Below are 20624 nucleotides of genomic sequence, written 5' to 3' on the forward strand. Positions count from 1 at the left end.
CAACAGGAGGCTCTCTCTGCTGCCTCCCCGAGTCTTCGTACCGCTTTCTTTCTCAATTCCTATCATTCCCACAGCAGTCAGCAACTTCCAGACAGACTGGGCAGGGAAACCTCTGCAGCCCACCTCAACAGTGTAAAGCCACGTCTGCCAGCCTTTGTCTTTGCAATCCTGCACCAAGTCACTTTAGTGATCAGACTTTCTTTCAAATGCCTCTTCACACCCCTCCTCCCAAGGGACAGTAAGCTCCAATAGGACGATCTTCTTTCCTACAGTGGAGAAAAGTACTGCATCAGGCCTGAGGGTTGTGTGGACAAAATCCGGAAACTGACGCCTTCTCTTCAGGGCGACTCTGAGCTCCCATGCTTGGGCTGTCTGCAGGATGCCTGCCCTTGGTTTTCTGGGCCCGGGAAGCTTCGTTCCCTCCTTGACGAATTCTATTCCAGGGAATGGCTTGATCTTACATGGACATTTCCTGGTTCTTTCCTGCTCTAAGATGTCAGCGAGCATGGCCAGGACTTTGTCATGGTGCCATCTGTATCTGCCCTGGGCTCGTGCTGTCGTGCACCCTGTCAAGATGTGCGCCATGGTTCCTCTCTGCCCGCAGAGCTTGCACGATGGATCATCCTTCAAGCCCAATCTATGAAGGTTCACTGGAGATGGAAGGGTGTCATAGGCAGACCTTAGCAGAAAGGAAATGCGGTAGGGCTCTGGCCTCCAGAGGTCGCTCCAGGTCACTTTACTTTTAGGGAGGTCCCACTTTCTCCAGGCTCCCTGCAATCCTAGCTTCACCATTCTAGCCTTCCTTTGCTCCTCTGCTAGGTTTCTTACTTCTGCCTGGAGCATGACTCTTCTTTCTGTAGCGTTAGCTGATCCCCAGGTTTGAAAATGGGTCATTCCTAAGCCTTGGCGCCCTATGCAGGGTCATCCAACGATATCCTTGAGCCTGAGGCTCCGCTCAGCCTGGGCCAGAGAGGCAGAGGCTGCCCACTTTCGTCCCAACCTTGTTGTCCCGACCTCACTGACACTGTTGTCCTTTGAGTCTCTGAAAGTCAGTGCCACCCTGCATTTAGCTACTTGAAATTCCTCAACCAGAGAAGAGAGGGGCAGTTGTAGTTGTCCGGATCTGATGTACAGGCCTACTGACGTGAAGCTAGGTGAAATTCCCAGCCATTTTCTGAGATGTGAGTTGATTTTACGCTCCACTCCTGAAAGTGGGATCTCGTAAACAGTCAGTAGCCACATCAGTCTGGGAAGCAGGCCATGTTGATATAGCCACGCTTTGAACTTCCCTGGAAGACATGCTTTCTCGATCTTCTCCAGCCAGGTCGACACTTGCTTCTCAGTGGTGCAAACATTGTTATGGTCCGTTAAAGATTCATCATACCATTTGCCAAGATACTTGATGGGATTGTTCTTGATGGAGGGAATGGTCTCACCTTGGATGGAAAGGCTATATTTGAAGGAAATGTTACCCTTTCTGATTATCAAGCACCTTGATTTCTTCGGCTTGAATGTCATTCGTGCCCATGTGGCCATCTCTTCAAGCTTTGACAAGACCCATGGGATGCAGTTGTAATCGTGAGGTCATCCATGTAACCTCTGATAGGCGGTTGCGGGATCCCTGAGTCCATCAAGGGTCCCCTGGTTTCCTTTTCTCCTGCCTGAATCAGAAAATTCATGCCCATCACAAACAAGATGGGGGACACAGTGCATCCTGTAACAATCCCTCTTCCAAGATGCTGCCACTGTGTGATGTAGACCTTTGTCTTAAAACGAAGCTTGATTCCATTCAAATAAGTGTTGACCATACACCTGATGTGGTCTGGGATGTGGTAGTGTGTTAGAGCTGTCCGGATTAGATCGTGGGGGATGGTCCCAAAGGCGTTTGCTAGATCCAGCCAGACAACAGTCAAGTCCCCTTTGTTCCTACGGGCCTCTCGAATCATCTGACTCAGGACTTCAGTGTGTTCCAGGCATCCAGAGAAACCTAGCATACCCCCCTTTTGAACAGAGGTGTTCACATATCCATTTTTGATCATGTATGCGGACATTCTCTTTGCCACCACTGAGAAGAAGATTTTGCATTGTGCTGAGTGCTGAGTAAGGAAATAGTTCTAAATTGGCTGATGCTCGCTGAAGCCTCCTCTTTGGGGACGAAGCAACCTTCTGCTTTCTGCCAGAAGGTCGGAACAGCACCTTTCTTCCAGATCCTCTTGAGCAGCTTCCACAGGTGCCGAAGAAGCTTTGGACACCTCTTATACACCTTGTAAGGAAGGCCACTTGGACCTGGGGCTGAGGCAGCACGCACCTTTTTAACCACCACCTGGATTTCCTTCCAGGTTGGTTCAGTGGTGTTGAACATGGTGTTAGGAGGTTGTGCCAGGCCGATGTTGATATTCTCCTCCAGTGAGAGGTTGCTGTTTGGATCACTGTACGTCTCCTTGAGGTAGGCCTCCACTTCCTCCTTGGGACTAATGAGGTCCCCAGATTTTGCTTCTTCCAGTAAAGACCTGGTAAAGTTAAAAGGATCCTTAACAAACTAGTACTACATGTCATTGATGATTGTTCCTCTTGCAGCCTATGTTCTCTCTGTTTATACATGAAATGTCTGCAGAGACAAGAAATTGTCTGTCCAATCTCCTTTCTCTGTCCCCTCACCCCAACCGGAATAGCAGAAAGCTTCCAACTCTGAGCCTGGTTCTGCAGGGTTCTACTCTGAGCCTGGTTCTGCAGGGTTCTCCTCCTCTGAGCCTGGTTCTGCAGGGTTCTCCTCCTCTGAGCCTGGTTCTGCAGGTTTCTCCTCTGAGCCTGGTTCTGCAGGGTTCTCCTCTGAGCCTGGTTCTGCAGGTTTCTCCTCTGAGCCTGGTTCTGCAGGGTTCTGCTCTGAGCCTGGTTCTGCAGGGTTCTCCTCCTCTGAGCCTGGTTCTGCAGGGTTCTCCTCCTCTGAGCCTGGTTCTGCAGGTTTCTCCTCTGAGCCTGGTTCTGCAGGGTTCTCCTCCTCTGAGCCTGGTTCTGCAGGTTTCTCCTCTGAGCCTGGTTCTGCGGGGTTCTACTCTGAGCCTGGTTCTGCAGGGTTCTCCTCCTCTGAGCCTGGTTCTGCAGGTTTCTCCTCCTCTGAGCCTGGTTCTGCAGGGTTCTCCTCTGAGCCTGGTTCTGCAGGGTTCTCCTCTGAGCCTGGTTCTGCAGGGTTCTCCTCCTCTGAGCCTGGTTCTGCAGGGTTCTCCTCCTCTGAGCCTGGTTCTACAGGGTTCTCCTCCTCTGAGCCTGGTTCTGCAGGTTTCTCCTCTGAGCCTGGTTCTACAGGGTTCTCCTCTGAGCCTGGTTCTGCAGGGTTCTCCTCCTCTGAGCCTGGTTCTGCAGGGTTCTCCTCTGAGCCTGGTTCTGCAGGGTTCTCCTCCTCTGAGCCTGGTTCTGCAGGGTTCTCCTCCTCTGAGCCTGGTTCTACAGGGTTCTCCTCCTCTTAGCCTGGTTCTGCAGGTTTCTCCTCTGAGCCTGGTTCTACAGGGTTCTCCTCTGAGCCTGGTTCTGCAGGGTTCTCCTCCTCTGAGCCTGGTTCTGCAGGATTCTCCTCTGAGCCTGGTTCTGCAGGGTTCTCCTCCTCTGAGCCTGGTTCTGCAGGGTTCTCCTCCTCTGAGCCTGGTTCTGCAGGTTTCTCCTCTGAGCCTGGTTCTGCAGGGTTCTCCTCCTCTGAGCCTGGTTCTGCAGGTTTCTCCTCTGAGCCTGGTTCTGCGGGGTTCTACTCTGAGCCTGGTTCTGCAGGGTTCTCCTCTGAGCCTGGTTCTGCAGGGTTCTCCTCCTCTGAGCCTGGTTCTGCAGGATTCTCCTCTGAGCCTGGTTCTGCAGGGTTCTCCTCCTCTGAGCCTGGTTCTGCAGGGTTCTCCTCTGAGCCTGGTTCTGCAGGGTTCTCCTCTGAGCCTGGTTCTGCAGGGTTCTCCTCCTCTGAGCCTGGTTCTGCAGGATTCTCCTCTGAGCCTGGTTCTGCAGGGTTCTCCTCCTCTGAGCCTGGTTCTGCAGGGTTCTACTCTGAGCCTGGTTCTGCAGGTTTCTCCTCTGAGCCTGGTTCTGCAGGGTTCTCCTCCTCTGAGCCTGGTTCTGCAGGTTTCTCCTCTGAGCCTGGTTCTGCGGGGTTCTACTCTGAGCCTGGTTCTGCAGGGTTCTCCTCTGAGCCTGGTTCTGCAGGGTTCTCCTCCTCTGAGCCTGGTTCTGCAGGATTCTCCTCTGAGCCTGGTTCTGCAGGGTTCTCCTCCTCTGAGCCTGGTTCTGCAGGGTTCTCCTCTGAGCCTGGTTCTGCAGGGTTCTCCTCTGGGCCTGGTTCTGCAGGGTTCTCCTCCTCTGAGCCTGGTTCTGCAGGGTTCTCCTCTGAGCCTGGTTCTGCAGGGTTCTCCTCTGAGCCTGGTTCTGCAGGGTTCTCCTCCTCTGAGCCTGGTTCTGCAGGGTTCTCCTCTGAGCCTAGTTCTGCAGGGTTCTCCTCCTCTGAGCCTGGTTCTGCAGGGTTCTACTCCTAAGTCGCTTATGCTTGTTCATGTGGATCTGTTGGGTCTGCTCTGTAAAAGTGTCTGGGAATGACTGTGTTGTAATTGGTGCTTTATAAATAAAGTTGAATTGAATTGAATTGGTGACAAGTGAAACTTCACTCATAATAATACATATTTGGTTCAGATGATGATGATCTTCTAAACATGCAGGGTGTTTTATACTGAAAACAAAGCAGTGGACGTAAAGAACAACAGACACTGATGGACAAACACTCCCGTTAGAAAAGACGGAAATGATGAGGAACTGCACTGAGTCAGCAAAGTTCTCTGCTGATTCTGAAACGAATGTCTGTTTCAGATCAAAACCAACAAAGACGACATTGATCACATTAAAACGCATGGAGGAGCCGTCCCCCCTGAAATCACCACCAAGCTACAGCAGCTGGAAGCCAAGGTACCACAGCATGTGTCTTTAAAACCAGCTTTCTATCCATGTTACTTTCCTCACTCTGTCTTATTCTTTATGTACTTCTTTTGATTTTCTTCTCATTGGACGCAGCAGAGAATTAAAGTCTTCAGAGTCTTTACTTTCATTGAAAATCAATAATACCTGGTGCGTCTTCTTGCAGGTGTCGACTCTGGAGAGCAAAGTGGCCACTCTGGAATCGGTGAGACGTCGGAGTTTGGTCGGCTGTCATGGCTCACAGAGCAGAACTGATGGTGTGTGTGTGTGTGTGTGTGTGTGTGTGTGTGTGTGTGTTGTGAACAGACGGTCCAGAAGGTGTCCTGCAGCAGTAACCCATGTCAGAACGGAGGAACCTGTCTCAACACACTCAACTCGTACCACTGCATCTGTCCACACAGCTGGGCCGTGAGTGTCTTTGTTCAGAGGTCATGACACCTCCGTCTGTCTGAAGTGTTCCTCCAGAGGAAAAACACACCTGCTTTTTCAGAAGTGGCTTCCACACAGGACCCATATCAACCGAACACACACAGGCCGGTGTCGTCAGGTGAAATGAAGCCTTAATCACCATGCCCTTAAACTGATGTTACATTTTAGCTGTTTATCTTCTAATACCCCAAAACCTATAGTTCAATGAGAAAAGCACTCAGAGGGCGCAGACCTCCACCAAAAAGCAAAACTTTAAAATCGAACCCAGAATCGCACATTTTTTTATCTACTCTAAATGTACATTAAAGCTCGTGTTCAGAGTTTTGAAAGAGAGAGGTTTTTTTTTAATCCAACGTCTCCAGGTTCCCCTCCCTCTGCTTTCATGAGCGACCAAGCCACGCCCCTTTAATTGTGCACGCTACTATCCGTCGGGTGAAAATGAGAGCCTCTGAGTCCTACAGCATCCTCCATGTTGAGCTGTTTACGGTGGATGTTCAGCAGACAGTGGATATATCTGCTGCAGAGCTAACTCTCCTCTGCTGGGCGAGCGGCCGTGCTCTCTGGCTGCTCCACACTTTGATTGACAACACGACAAGGCGGAAGCCTGAAATCTATTGGCTGAAGCTGACCGGCGCTTTTTCGGATAACATGGGGGTCTATGAGACGAAGGCGGGACTCATAAATACATTTTTATATTGCTTTATGCTAATATTATGTTGTAGTATCGAACCAGACTGACACATTTAAGCTCTGTTGAAAAATGATACATACACTGGAAACAAACGGCAACTCTGGACACGAGCTTTAAATGGAAAATGTTCAAGTTCTTAATCCTCTCATCGACATGGGAGTGGACAAATATACTGGCTTTATGTTAACGCATGTTTACTGTTGTTACCAGAGTCCAGATCAAAATCCAATCCTGTCCAGCACAATCTCCACAGAGCCTCAAACATTCTGCAGGCTCAGAAAACAGGCTGAAGGACATTTTGACCTGAATGAGCATCATTTAGTAATAATCAACCAGCTACATTTCCAGTTTTTATAAACATTTTTCACCACAGACTGATTGATCTCATGCATCAGTAACAGACTCCGGGAGCAGCAGGTCCTGCCGGTCAGTAACAGAAGAGAATCACCTGGACCTTCAGGAAGAACAGAACGGCTCAGCCTCCTGGTTCCTCTCTGCTCCTCATCCGGCCTGTTGTCACCACAGACATCAGATACAGAGACGCTGCTTCACGCTGCAGCAGATTGGAGCTGACTTACCTATTAAATTAAGCACATACGTTGTCAGTACATTATCATTTAGTATTAAAATTTAATCGCCCGAGCAATTAAATACTTTCACTTCTGTCGGCAGACCTTCTCCTCCCTCCAGACAGAGTCTGCCCTCTCTGTTCACGAGTTTTTCACTCTCTGGGTGTCTTTGTGTGGAGCCATCAGGCTGGAGCTCCGTCTGCCGTCCCTTTTACCGTCATGACCAAAGAGACATTTTGCAGTACTACTTCTTCCGGGCGCTGGCAGACGGCAGCCTGTTGCAGCAGCTCCTACACAACTTTCGTGTTTTGGTGTATTTTTTGCCCTTTTATAGTTCATTATCTTAATTTATTTTTGGACTCAGCTGACCCTAATTCCACAACGTTTTAGTTGTGTTACTTCTGGTGAAGTTTCGCTTATCATAGCGTAGCTTCTCTTTGTTTTCAATGCTCACGTACACACGCAAGGAACTCCTGCAGCACCGTAATGGAGCCGGTTGCCCCTCTGCACGCATACCTGAGGAGATCTGGAGGGCTACCCACAGAGGGAAGAAAGCCGGCTCCAAAATCAGAGAGAGGATCAAGAGGGACAGGAGATTTAAACCTTTTCTCCCATCGATTATTATGGGGAACGTGAGGAACGCCAACAAACCTGACGAGCTGGCGGCGTTAGTGAACAGTCAGAGGATCTACAGGGAGAGCAGCCTGCTCATCCTCACAGAGACATGGCTGCAGGGGACAACGCCAGACAGTGTGGTCGACCTGACTGGCTTCACGCTGGCCAGAGCGGACCGGGGGTCACAGAGCGGTAAGAAGAGGGGAGGGGGTCTTGCGGTATACGTGAACTCTAAGTGGTGTTGTCCCGGACATGTGACTGTGAAGGAGACCATCTGCACCCCTGATGTGGAACTTTTAGCGGTGGGATTACGTCCGTATTACTTACCGCGGGAGTTTTCACATACCATCGCTGTGGCTGTTTACGTTCCGCCGTCAGCTGCAGCGTCCGGCGCCTGGGATGTCATCCACGCTGCGATCTCGGGACTCCAAACCCGACACCCCAGCGCCTTCATTCTGATCAGTGGGGACTTCAATCACGACTCTCTCTCTCCTGTCCTGACAACCTTCACACCATACGTGGACTGTGCTACGAGAGGGAATAAGATCCTGGACCTCCTGTATGCTAATGTGAAGGGAGCATACAGCTCTTCTTCTCTCCCTCCTCTGGGGGTATCTGACCACAACCTGATTCACCTTGGCATCACCTACAGGCCGCTGGTGGAACAGCAGGCAGCCACCATCAAGATTAAAGGTTTGGTCTGAGGACACAGAGGAGGCGCTGCAGGAGTGCTTCAATGTCACAGACTGGGACCTTTTTAAAGAGGACATGGTGAGGACATTGAAGGCCTCTCTCACTGTATCACAGACTACATCCGCTTCTGTGAAGACAACATTGTCCAGACCGAAAAGATCCGCTGCTTCTCAAACAACAAGCCATGGATCAATGAGGACTTGAAAGGCCTCCTTAACAGGAAGAAGAGGGTCTTCATGGCTAAGGCCTGGGATGAACTGAGGGCTGTTCAGAAAGAACTTAGACGGAAACTGAGAGAGGCCAAGAACATCTACAGGGAGAAGATTGAAGCCAAGATGAGAACTCCAGAGAGCTGTGGAGTGGCATGAAGCAGATGACAGGCTTCAACAAACCTGCACACAGAACCCAAGGAGACCCAGAGTTTGCTTCTGAACTGAATCTATTTTTCAATAGATTCAACACTAACCGCACCTCTGTGAGCTCAGAGAGTGGATCTGGGTCTTTGCACTCCACCCCAACGCCCACTCACACCTCGACTGGAGACCTTGCCCTTTCTCCCATCATGGACTCATCTTCACCCCCCCCCCCCCCCCCCCCACCCCCTCAGCTGTCAAGCTGCTCCAAGAGGCAGTTCACCCCCACCCCTCCACCCACTCACCTTGGAAACTGAACTCACCCAGACACCTCCCCCCTCCCTCTCTCCCTGCCTCACACTCAAGTCCAGCCAGGTACAGAGGGAGCTCTCCAAACTGTGCATTAACAAAGCCAGTGGGCCGGACAACATCGGCCCCAGGGTCCTCAGGGCTTGTGCCGGACAGCTTGCTGGAGTCTTTCAGCACCTCTTTAACCTCTCCCTGAGGTTGATGAAGGTGCCCAACCTGTGGAAGACCTCCTGCATTATCCCGGTACCTAAGAAAGGACGCCCCAGCACTCTCAATGACTACAGCTACCTGGGGGAGAAGCTGCTGGAGATGCGACTGCACCCCGACTACCGGAGGAGCAGGAGGTCCCCTGTCCCCATCATCATCCAGGGGGAGGAAATGGAGAGGGTGGACTCATATCAATACCTTGGGGTCCACATTAACAATAAACTGGACTGGTCCCACAACACAGATGCCCTCTTCAGGAAGGGACAGAGCAGGCTGTTCTTCCTGAGGAGACTCAGGTCGTTTGGCGTCTGCAGCAGGCTCCTGAAGACCTTCTACCAGTCTGTGGTGGCCAGCGCACTCCTCTTTGCTGTGGTGTGCTGGTGGGGGCCATCAAGACTGGTGAGGTCAACAGGCTTAAAGCGATACTTCAACATTTTGGCAAATTGGCCCATTTAGCGCAGTTCCTTAGTCATTTGAACAGCATACTTACTGTTTCTGTGAGGGCGAGCTGTTGTTTATTCAGAGGCGAGTCGGGGAAGGTTTTCAGGACGGACACAATGGAAGTGGATGGTATTTTTGTTCCCCCTCGTCAAACTCATCAAATACACAATCCAACAACCCCAAAACACTTTGGTGGACACGTTATAATCCACACATTCACTACGCTGTGGAACACCAACAAATAATATTGTAGTGTTACGACACTGAGGTGAATACTGGGAACTACTTTTTCTTTTGAAATCACTACGCCCAGACGCCATGTTTAGTAAGTAGTTCCGTCTTAGCAATCTTCTCATAAACAACTCAATCTGGTCATTTTGCATTAATATTTCACAGCGTACTCTGGAGACCGTGGCAGAGAGGAGGATTAGGGACAAAATCAGGGCGATCATGGACAACCCCTCCAACCCTCTGCATGACGAGCTGTGGGACATGAGCAGCTCATTCAGCCAGCGCATCCTCCCACCCAGAAGCAGAACTGAGCGCTTCAGGCGCTCCTTTGTACCCACCGCCATCAGACTTTTAAACAGCAGTGGAGGCCACAGTCCATCACTGCGCTGACCTCCCTGGTACTAATTGTTACGGTCACTCTTCTCTCTGGATGGTCATTGTCTCTCATTTTGTTTTGTTTATTATACGTCACCCTCGCTTTGTCCTGGTATATATATGTGTAATTTTGACCCTAGTGGACAGGAATTCATGACCATTTTTACGTCACGCATGCACAACGCACACCCACGCGGACATGTGAAGCATGGACGGGCCTTAAATCTTATTGGTTAATGGTTATTAATAAATCCAGTTAAAGGGCGTCGGTTATCGGTCATAAAAAAAATAGAAAATGTGCATCCCTAGTACCATCGAAACGGAGTGAGGAAGGTGTCACGTAGAAAGAAAAGCAGATTAACCTTCCTGATGAGTCCCTAACTGGATGAGGAGCTTACGTAAAGAAAATTCAGAGTTTCAGGCCACTGCAGCACCACCACAAGTTGCAAACAGAAAAACAAACAGCAGTAGCACTGTGAGCATATTCAACAACAGAATATATATGCCTTTTTAGTAGCATGCGGCACTTTATGATCATCACCATTCAGAACAGACCTCTACCTCCGACATGTCCCAGGTCTCATTCTGCCCACAAGCTGCACATAGAGAACAGGAAAGAAATAATAATAATAATAATAATAATAAAATTAATAATAATAATAATAATAAAGATCATCTCCAACATCGTAAACGTCAAATGTTCGAGTGTTTGTCAGAAAGGACGGAGAACGGTGCATAGTTCACACTGTTTTACCCAAACCGCTACAAGGTGCAGGTAGAAGGGAGGGAAACTGAAAGAAAAACAAACAGTAAGTTAAAATCACACTTAAAAAGAAATTGAAATGATTGATTATTGCAGATTAAAAGGGAGTGTCACAGAGACGGTCCTTTTCAGTGCATTTTAACAGTTACATCAATGTAAGTATGTGTTACAAAACATCCTCTGTGCAAAATGTTTTTGAATGTCAGTGTGCCTTTGGTTAGCAAACATTTGAGTCGTTTTTCCAATCAGCTTTTCTTGTTTTTGATGATTCAGGACTTGAATGGTCGTGGAGGTAGAGACTCATTCTAACATTTTAACAGTGCAGGTATAACTGTGTCACTCAGCTGGACTGAAGCATTTTCTTTCATGTTTTTCTGTGTGTGTGTGTGTCTGTGTGCCTGTGTGTGTGTGTGTGTGTGTGTGTGTGTCTGTGTGTGTGTGTGTCTGTGTGCGTGTGTGTGTGTGTGTGTCTGTGCGTGTGTGTGTGTCTGTGTGCGTGTGTGTGTGTGTGTGTGTGTGTGTGTGTGTGTGTGTGTGTGTGTGTGTGTGTGTGTGTGTGTGCGTGCGTGCGTGCGTGCGTGCGTGTGCACGTGTGTGTGTGCAGGGCCCAAACTGTGCATCAGATGTGAATGAGTGTGAGGTGCATGCTGGGACGCTGCAGGGCTGTCAGAACGGAGCGTCCTGCACCAACACCCCCGGATCCTTCATGTGAGTTCAGACCCCGGGCCACCAAGCTGTCAACCGTTAGAATGGAGAAGTTGCATTGATTGCAGTTGGACCTGTACACCGCGATGGCAGTGGGACCACCGGAGCGCCTGTTCATTCTGTCTTTTGCTCCCTGTTTTGTCTGCAGTTGTACCTGTTCTCCAGAGTGGTCCGGGAGCCTCTGCACTGACCGCTATGATGACTGCAGGAATGCAGAGCAGGACTTGTGTGCTCACGGCATATGTATCGATGCAGATCGTGTGGTTGCAGGACAGGTACTCATCCACCTGGAACGCTTCAGGAATACATGTTTTACCCTCGGCTGTGGGACGACTGTCAGGCTGCTCCAGGACACAGACGCCTAATGTAGCTGTGAAAATCAAACTGTTTTTGTCTCTCGTGATGATTCTTGTTTGTTGTTTGGTATATCTGATGATGGAAACCTGACAAATCAAGAAGCATATTGGGCTCGAAGCAGGACACGGTAGAAGGAGACGATAAAAGGAGTAAGTCAGTGACAGGAGTCCATAGGTCGAGTCAGGTTCAATGGAAGGAGTCATCAAGACGCAGCAGAAGGAGTAACTAGAAGAAAACTGAGCCTGGGAGTCAGGAGCCAGGTGATCAGGAGAAGGAGTCAAAGAAAGGAGGAGTCAGTAGAAGGAGTCAGTCGGTGTCAAGAAGGAGTAAACTGAATGAGTTGGTAGAAAGTTAAAGGAGTGAGCAGAAAGAGCAACGTGGAGGAATCAATGAAGAGTCAGGCGGAGCCAATAGGAAGAGTTGGAAGATTCAGTTGATCTGTTTTCAGTCGTTCATCTCACAAATAGATGGATGATGGATGGATGGATGGATGGATGGATGGATGGATGGACTGACAGACTGACGGACAGATGGACAGGTGTCTGCTGGAGTCTCACAGCTTTCCTCACAGTGCCTCTCTGGACTCCACAGCCGAAGTACCGGTGTATCTGTGAGAGTGGCTGGGAGGCGGCGGAGGACAGCCCCGCCTGTGCAGCTGACGTGAATGAGTGTAACCTCCCCAACAAGCCTTGTTCCACCAACCCCATGGTCTCCTGCTACAACACCCAGGGCTCTTTCCACTGTGGAAGCTGTCCAGCCGGTAAGACTCCGTCACGAACAGCCGTCAGTGCAGTCTCTGGATGAAAGAGGCCCCGGGCTCAGGACCGGACCAGCAGACCGCCACTCACTGTCACTGCAGCACATCCCTGCTGACACTGCTGTGCCAGCTGAGCCTGGATCCTGTTTTCCGAAGGCGCCTCTCATGCTACATTTTGGGCTAACATGGTGCACGTTCCATGCATGCACACTGGTCTTCGCATCCTCAGGGAGCTTTTCCGCCACTCCAGGGTGTTTCATGGCTCTTTTATGACAGATTAATGATATAAAATGAAGCACATACATTATCTATTTTCATTTAGTACTTAGTAGAGTTTATTAAGCCTTTATTTCTGATTCTGAATCACGGGGGCGGCGCCCGAGCGATTCGATACTTTCACTTCAGTCTGCAGGCCTTCTCTACCCTCTGCCAGAGTCTGCTGTCTCCGTCCACCAGCGTCTCACTGGAAGTCTTTGTAGGCGGAGCTACAGCCTGATGGCTTCAGACAGTCACTTTTCAAAGTTAGCATGCACAACGCGCCACACCGGCGGACATGGGACGCATCGACCAGGCTTCAGTGAATTTGGAGTTCTTTCAATACAATTCAATCTTTAAAGACCCGCTCCAATGAAGATCATGTTTTTCATGTTGTTCACGTGTTGGTAGCATTTTCCTACAGGACATGTGTTGAGAAAACTATGCTCAAAACTGCATTTTGAGTAGTTCTGCATTAAAATCGCTGTGAACAACAATCCAACCACAAAATCCAGAATCAAAAAGACTGGACTTGTTACATCACTGGGCGCCACGAGCTGAGCCCCGCCCACTCCGCTTCGCCCACTCCAACAGATGCTTTGTCTGCTGAAGCAGCAGAGGGCGTAGTGTCACAGCTCTGTTTGGAGGTCCGTGGAGAGAAGCCCCGGCTTGTGGCTGTGCCGGTGCAGCCACGGCCACGGCCACGGCCTCAGCCACGGCCACGGCCTCAGCCACGGCCAGGCCTACGGCCTCGGCCACGGCCACGGCCTCAGCCACGGCCACGGCCTCAGCCACGGCCAGGGCTACGGCCAGGGCTACGGCCACGGCCACAGCCAGGGCTACGGCCACGGCCACAGCCAGGGCTACGGCCAGGGCCAGGGCCACGCCCATGGCCACAGCCACAGCAACAAGGCTTGTTAGCAGCCACAGTCTGGCCAGCAGACACTGCGGCTGCGCTGCAGCTAGCAGCCAGTCGTGTCAGTGTGCACTAGTGACTGAGCGGAGAAGAAGCAGCATAACGCCTTCAGTCTGGACACTGTGGGACTGTCCACCCACAGCCTTGACACTCATGAAGTAACGGCACTGCCTGTGGTGAGTGGGAATGGGCGGAGCAGCACTGACTCCGCCCACAGCCCAGAGGCGAATTGCTAATGAGCTCTGGTGTTTTGCAGATACAGAGCCTGGAAAATGGCACAAGTTTATTGATTTTGGCTAAAAACTTTATCTTCACCATTTGAACCCTCCTGAGAATGCTGTAGAATAGCTGCAGCAGGGATTGGAGTGGGGTTTTAAATAGAGTAGATGCAGCACATCTGCTAATGAATGGGTCTTAGAAGATATCAGGCTGTGTGTGAGGTGGAAGTCCTACACTTTATGCTCGCTCTTTGGCTGTGTCTCAGAAAATAGAAAAAAAAAGTTCAGTATTTGCTCAGTGATGTCAACTGGTACTATCATATTCAGTAAAGAATCCATGGCCAATCCTCTCAGACTTGTCTCAGACTCCTGAGAACACCAACGTCGCTTTTAAAAAAAGTCACAGAGGATTCAGTCAGCTAAAGCCATGCTGATGTGAATCAAAGTGAGAGTTTAAATCAGGATGTTTCCATGGTGTGAGCAGTGTTTCTCCCGGTGTTCCCAGGCTGGCAGGGTGATGGCTACAGCTGCCAGGATGTCAACGAGTGTTCCACCAACAACGGCGGCTGCTCCACTACACCGATGGTCCAGTGTCTGAACACCATGGGCTCTTTCCACTGTGGCTCATGTCCTCCAGGTACGACTTGATGGGTCTGCTCATGAACAGTGTGAAGAACCGTTCATCTCAAAGTCTTCGCCGAGCTGCTTTAGCTCGGCTTCATTACAACGGTGGACTCTTTTCAGGCTCGTCTAGTTCTGGTATTCCATTCTGTTTTCATAAAGGCTTGGTAAGACGTCTTTCTCTCTATCCTGAATTTCCTTCTATCATTCTTAATGTTGGGAGAGAGACAGCAGCAGAGCAACGTTCATCATCACATTTATTCAGCATGAAACAATAACAGATGAAATGGTTTCACCAGAGTCCTCAGTCTGTCTCCTGTCCAGCTCCTCCATCGTCCTCAGTCTGTCTCCTGTCCAGCTCCTCCATCGTCCTCAGTCTGTCTCCTGTCCAGCTCCTCCATCGTCCTCAGTCTGTCTCCTGTCCAGCTCCTCCATCGTCCTCAGTCTGTCTCCTGTCCAGCTCCTCCATCGTCCTCAGTCTGTCTCGTGTCCAGCTCTCCCATCGTCCTCAGTCTGTCTCCTGTCCAGCTCTCCCATCGTCCTCAGTCTGTCTCCTGTCCAGCTCCTCCATCGTCCTCAGTCTGTCTCCTGTCCAGCTCCTCCATCGTCCTCAGTCTGTCTCCTGTCCAGCTCCTCCATCGTCCTCAGTCTGTCTCCTGTCCAGCTCTCCCATTGTCCTCAGTCTGTCTCCTGTCCAGCTCCTCCATCGTCCTCAGTCTGTCTCCTGTCCAGCTCTCCCATTGTCCTCAGTCTGTCTCCTGTCCAGCTCCTCCATCGTCCTCAGTCTGTCTCGTGTCCAGCTCCTCCATCGTCCTCAGTCTGTCTCCTGTCCAGCTCCTCCATCGTCCTCAGTCTGTCTCCTGTCCAGCTCCTCCATCGTCCTCAGTCTGTCTCCTGTCCAGCTCCTCCATCGTCCTCAGTCTGTCTCCTGTCCAGCTCCTCTATCATTCTGTCTCCAGCCCAGTCAGTTGTCCCCTCCTCAGCTGAGACTGAGCGCTGCTCCTTCAGTCCATCATGTCTCCAGTCTCTTCTTCCTCACTCCAGTCTGCTCTCAGTCCTCCTCGGTCCCAGGTCCAGCTTCTCTCAGGGTCCCTCCTTCATGATGCCACTGTCTCCATTGATCTTTCATCTTGGTCTCCTCCTCTTCTCACCCGGGTCAATCAGCAGGGTGAACTGTGGGTTCCTCTTCACTCCAGGTGCTCGTCTGCGTGTGATTCTCTTCACAGGTTCATCAAAGACCAGGAGAAACCAGCAGAGCCTGGTTTCCTGGTCCCTACATTCAGCCAGTCTCTGCTGAGCAGGGTGTCTCATTCTAGAAGTCTGCTCTAACTGAAACTGTGTGTATTTTAACCTTTAACAGCTTCATTTCTTCATTTTCCTGTCATACCTCTGAGCGCCTGTGGCTCGTTTGGCAGAGCACTCGCCTCTCCATTGAAAGATTGCAGGCTCAATTTCCTGTCTGCCGAAGTGTCCATGAGCAACACACTGAACCGAAGCAGCTCCCAGTGCAGGGACTGAGCTCCTCGCATGGCAGCCGCCTCCTTTGGAGGGTGAATGTTATTGACAGTGCTCAAGAAGAGGTGGAAAAGTGTTCTTCCTTTTTCTGGACAGGTTTACTGTCGTCCGCCTCCTTCTGCCTTCTTCCGCAGACTGATCTGATTCTGCCTGGACTGGTTCTCAGACGCCTTTACACCAATGATCCACTAAAAACAGGAAACGCTCAAAATGAATGTTGCTTGTTGCTGCTGTGTGCAGAGAGGAGAATCGGACATGAATCTGTCAGCTGCTCCTCTCTCCTTCATGACAGGGGATCAGTCCGTCAAAATGTTCTCCGTGTATACAAATGAGAGTGGAGTGAATTTTAGGAAGTGATCAGTTTGTGGGAAAAGAGCGATAAAATTGTTGCAAGCACCCGATTCCTCTATCATTGCTGAGGATGTCCCAATCCAATGTCTGTGAGATTCCTTTTCAGCTCAGAACAGAGACAGATGGAAACGCTGCGCCCTCGCGGTGGTGCAGATATGCTACACTCCTAAAGGATTATCAATGGATACTCTAACATTTAATCCAAAGAAAACACAGAAAAATTAGCATTGACTAGCAAAATCCTGCCTACAGCACCTTTAAATGAGATGTATTTAGGTTTTCCGTGCTACAGAAAGATGTAATTACAGAAAAAAATCAATTTATTTTCTGATTGTTATTTTTAGTCACAGAAATGCACTGTTCTAAGTGTTGTTGTGAATTGATGTTAAAGCTGCTGTAGGCAGGATTTTGCTCGTCAGTGCTAATTTTTCTGTGTTTTCTTTGGATTAAATGTTAGAGTATCCATTGATAATCCTTTAGGAGTGTAGCATAACTGCTCTACCGCGAGGGCGCAGAGTTTCCATCTGTCTCTGTTCTGAGCTGAAAAGGAATCTCCACAGCTCCAGGTATCTATGACCAATCAGAAGAGCCCCTGAGGCTCTAACCGTGATTGGTCGAGGGGCGTTTGTCGCACGTTCTCGTGGGAGGGGCTTAACTTGCGTAAGGGCGTGATGTCAGAGAAAACAAGGCAGGATTGGCTGTGCTGGGTTTCAAATCGCCATCTTAGATGGGTCAAACCGCCATCTTGCTGAGGTAACCCTAAGCAAGATGGCGGAGATGCGGAATCCTGCCTACAGCACCTTTAAAAAAACTAATAAAGGAGAACTTTTCATAAGTTTTTTAGGGTTTTTTTTTATAGATAATGTACATATTTTACTGTATTAGAAAAGAATCGGATCGGGACTCGGAATCGGCAGATACTCAAAATGATAGGACTCGGACTCGAACTCTGTGGCAAAAAAACCTGATCGGGACATCCCTAATCATTGCTGTTCATCTGCTCACACAGAAATAATTACTCCCACTATAGTGTTGCTGTGTGAGTTCCAGTAAAAGGTGTGTGGTTCTGCTCTGCTTGACTTCTGTGCAGGCTATGAAGGAGACGGGAAAACCTGCACTCAGGCTGACATCTGCGACAGCAACAATGGAGGCTGTTATCCAGCAGCGACCTGCACTTCCAGCCCAGGTACAGCACACGTCAGCAGGATCTCATTTTGTTTGGGAATCTCTCCGTGTTTTGCCGTGCATTGTAATTTGTATAATATGACTTATGGATAATATAATGAAGACAATGGTCCCCAATCCGTAAACTTTCAAACGTTTTTCAGTTCTAAGAGAATATGTTGTTGCAATTATTGACGATATGAGAAAAGGCTTTTTTTTTTTTGACAAATAATACTCTATAAGACCTAATGTCTGTCATGCTGAACTCATTCTGCAGGCTCCAGCCTCCCTGTGTGTGCCTGCCCACCAGGCTACATTGGTAATGGTTATGGACCGAGTGGCTGCACCCAGACCAGTGACGTCTGTGAGACCAGCAACCCCTGTGTTCATGGCCAGTGTGTGGTGAGTGTGTTCAGGGTAGAATAAAAAGAGACGTTGTGACGTTGATGAGCATGAGAGGGAGATGTCCCACAGGCCTGGTGTGTGGACACTTTTCATGTTTCAGAAAGTGGTCACTAAGCCACTGCTTGCAACAAATGCTCAACATCAGCTACTGAAGCCCTCTGTTAGTCCTAGAAACCCTCCCAGGCTCAGTCCTCAGGCCCGGTTCACAACAAACTGTCTCACCCTGAATTCCTTCTTTATTACCTCTGAGACGGGAATCTGAGTTTCCAGTCCAGAGCAGTGGATTTGAGTTTGTTCAAATTGGAGTAGTTTCACCTACAGTTCAGCGAGTGCACCAAACCTTTAAAAAGACAGCATAACTGGAGCCCTTTTTGATGCGCTCATACGACAAGTTTGAATATGTTTTTAGAAGGTAGTGTAACACACGGCAGCTACTAAAGAGAGGGAGAGAACTGCTGCTCGGATCAGTGCATCAATTTAAATTTAGTCTTTTATAATCACAATAATGTTACAGGAGAAAACTACCTGAATTGTAAATACTAGATTTAATTTAGGGCCAATCAGATGAGAAGAAGCTGTGACAGTGGGTGGATCAGAGGCTCAAGAGCAGAAAGCAAATGAGACTGAAAATAAAGGAGGAAAACATATCCATCACTTACTAAACAGGCCCTAATGGTGCGTTCACGCCGGACGTGAATAGCGCGGCGAGGGCGGCCGATTTACATACTGCAGGCCAGGAAGCGGCGAGCGGTTAGTTAAACAGTGAGTTTACTGAGAGGCCGGGTCCCCGGGGAAATAGAGCGCCGATGCGGGACAGCAGCTCGTCAAACTGGACCAGGAGAGACGGAAGTCCCGCTGAAAGCGTCCTTCATCCTGGGGCAGCTCCTGGAGTAAATGGTGAAACTCGCCGTACTCTGAACGCCTCTGCAAAATATTCTGAATCCAGACACGTCGCCTGGACTCGCCACCACGCCGTTGTCGGGCTTTATCAAGCAATTAAGCAGACCGCCGGTGACAGAGACGCAAATTCAGCGGCAGCCGCTGTTGGGTCACACAATGCACACACGGCCGACCAGGGGCGGATCGCGCCGCGCTGCTCGCGTCCGGTGTGAACGCACCATTAGAGGAAACAGCAGAACCAAAGCACAGGGTAAAACCACACAGTCCAGGCGGAACGAGGGAGGGAAGTGACAAATGGAGTGAGCGTTCCTGCCGTCGCTCATGGAGTCGGCCATCCACTCGGATTGCCAGAGAGCAGAGGTGGTCCAGGTCAGGACTACGGTCCCGGGTTGCCAACCCATTGTTTACAGGTTTCTGAAGTCCACAATAAACTCTGTGGAGTGCCTTGCCGTTCCAGCCCCTCCATGCAGCTAACATATGGAGCTCAACAGCAAACTCTGCCACACTGCGGGGACCCTGGGTGGTAATGGTGAGCCTGTTCCCAGCATCCCTTCCCTTTAGGGTGATCAGAATGCTCCCTCATCTCCTCAGGAAAGACTTGGTAAGACTAACACACCGGGGCTGGTCCTCCCACACAGCTGCTCCCCATTCCCAGCTGGACTGTCAGGACGGGCCCAGTCAGATGAATATGAGAGTCTGAAGTTCAAAAACTAAAGATTCCAAGTTAAAAAGGACTGACAGGAACCCAGATCACCCACATACCTCTCAGGGACAGGGACTGAAGGTTCTGGGCCTGAAGCAGCTGCAGGGATTTTGCATTAACCGCCGGGGGAGTGGGATCAGGAGCTGGTGGAACTCGTACCAGCTGGGAGGCTCGGTTGGAAAGCTGGCTGGTTGGCTGGGAGACCTGATTGAGCAGGGCTTGATTGCTCTCCACCAGGCTCTGGAGCAACCAGTCCTACTGGCCCAGTGTCACGTCCTGGCTAGCTATAGCCTGTTGGAGTGAGGAAGCTAACGGCTGGGAATGCGATCTGCTGCTCATCGTGGCCGGACCGCACTGCTAAAGGGCGACAGAGGCTCACACCAGAAAGCAGTCTGAGGCTGAACTGAAATCCCAGTGCAGAGTTCAGTCCTGGGAGCCGAGTCGGGATCCGAGTCCGAGTACCTAGTCCGAACTACTGAATCCCATTGTAGCGCCAGACGGCGGGGGGCAGGTGGAGGGATGGAGCAGGGTGGAGCAGGGCGGCTGGTGGAGGGATGGAGCAGGGTGGAGCAGGGCGGCTGGTGGGGGATGGAGCAGGGGATTCTCTGGAGGCTCAGAGTGTCTGAAGCAGCCAGGTGAGCCGGTGGCAGACGAAGAGAAGCCGGATGAGAAGCGGGGTGTGTTCAGGGTGTGTTCAGGGTGTGTTGAGGGTGTGTTCAGGGTGTGTTCAGGGTGAGTTCAGGGTGTGTTCAGGGTGTGTTCAGGGTGTGTTCAGGGTGTGTTCAGGGTGAGTTCAGGGATGGAGCTCAACATGAAGTTATCAAACTAAAACTGACTGAGAGAACAACGGTCCGGCATCACAGTGGTCACCAGAGAGGTTGTATGGAGTGCTGAACAGCTGGAGCGAATCAGATGACTCTCCTTTCAGGTGACACCAAGAAGCGGATTAACGCCACTCCAGCACCGCAAACACCTCTGTACCCACCTGAACACAGAGGGGGAGGGAGACAGAGCAGAGGAAGCCATCTTGTTGTCTGTCCTGGCCGAGGAGGCGGCCACGACACACAGGCTTTAAGGCTCCAACAAAGATGTATTTTATCTGAAATGACTACAATCGCGTTTTGCAAATAAAATGTTCATTCT

General features: G+C 50.3%; 1 protein-coding gene across 1 annotated transcript in view; it reads left to right on the forward strand.

The window, feature by feature from the left end:
- The window catches only part of cubn (cubilin (intrinsic factor-cobalamin receptor)), a 149550-nt gene that overhangs the window by 20681 nt on the left and 108245 nt on the right, over window positions 1-20624 (forward strand). The window contains 9 exon segments of the mRNA XM_030087572.1: window positions 4834-4929; window positions 5105-5143; window positions 5245-5346; window positions 11219-11322; window positions 11468-11594; window positions 12268-12436; window positions 14328-14459; window positions 17400-17495; window positions 17751-17875. Of these exon segments, the coding sequence (XP_029943432.1) occupies window positions 4834-4929; window positions 5105-5143; window positions 5245-5346; window positions 11219-11322; window positions 11468-11594; window positions 12268-12436; window positions 14328-14459; window positions 17400-17495; window positions 17751-17875 (990 nt within the window).

Source organism: Salarias fasciatus, unplaced genomic scaffold (assembly GCF_902148845.1).
Source record: "Salarias fasciatus unplaced genomic scaffold, fSalaFa1.1, whole genome shotgun sequence".
Classification (NCBI taxonomy): domain Eukaryota; kingdom Metazoa; phylum Chordata; class Actinopteri; order Blenniiformes; family Blenniidae; genus Salarias; species Salarias fasciatus.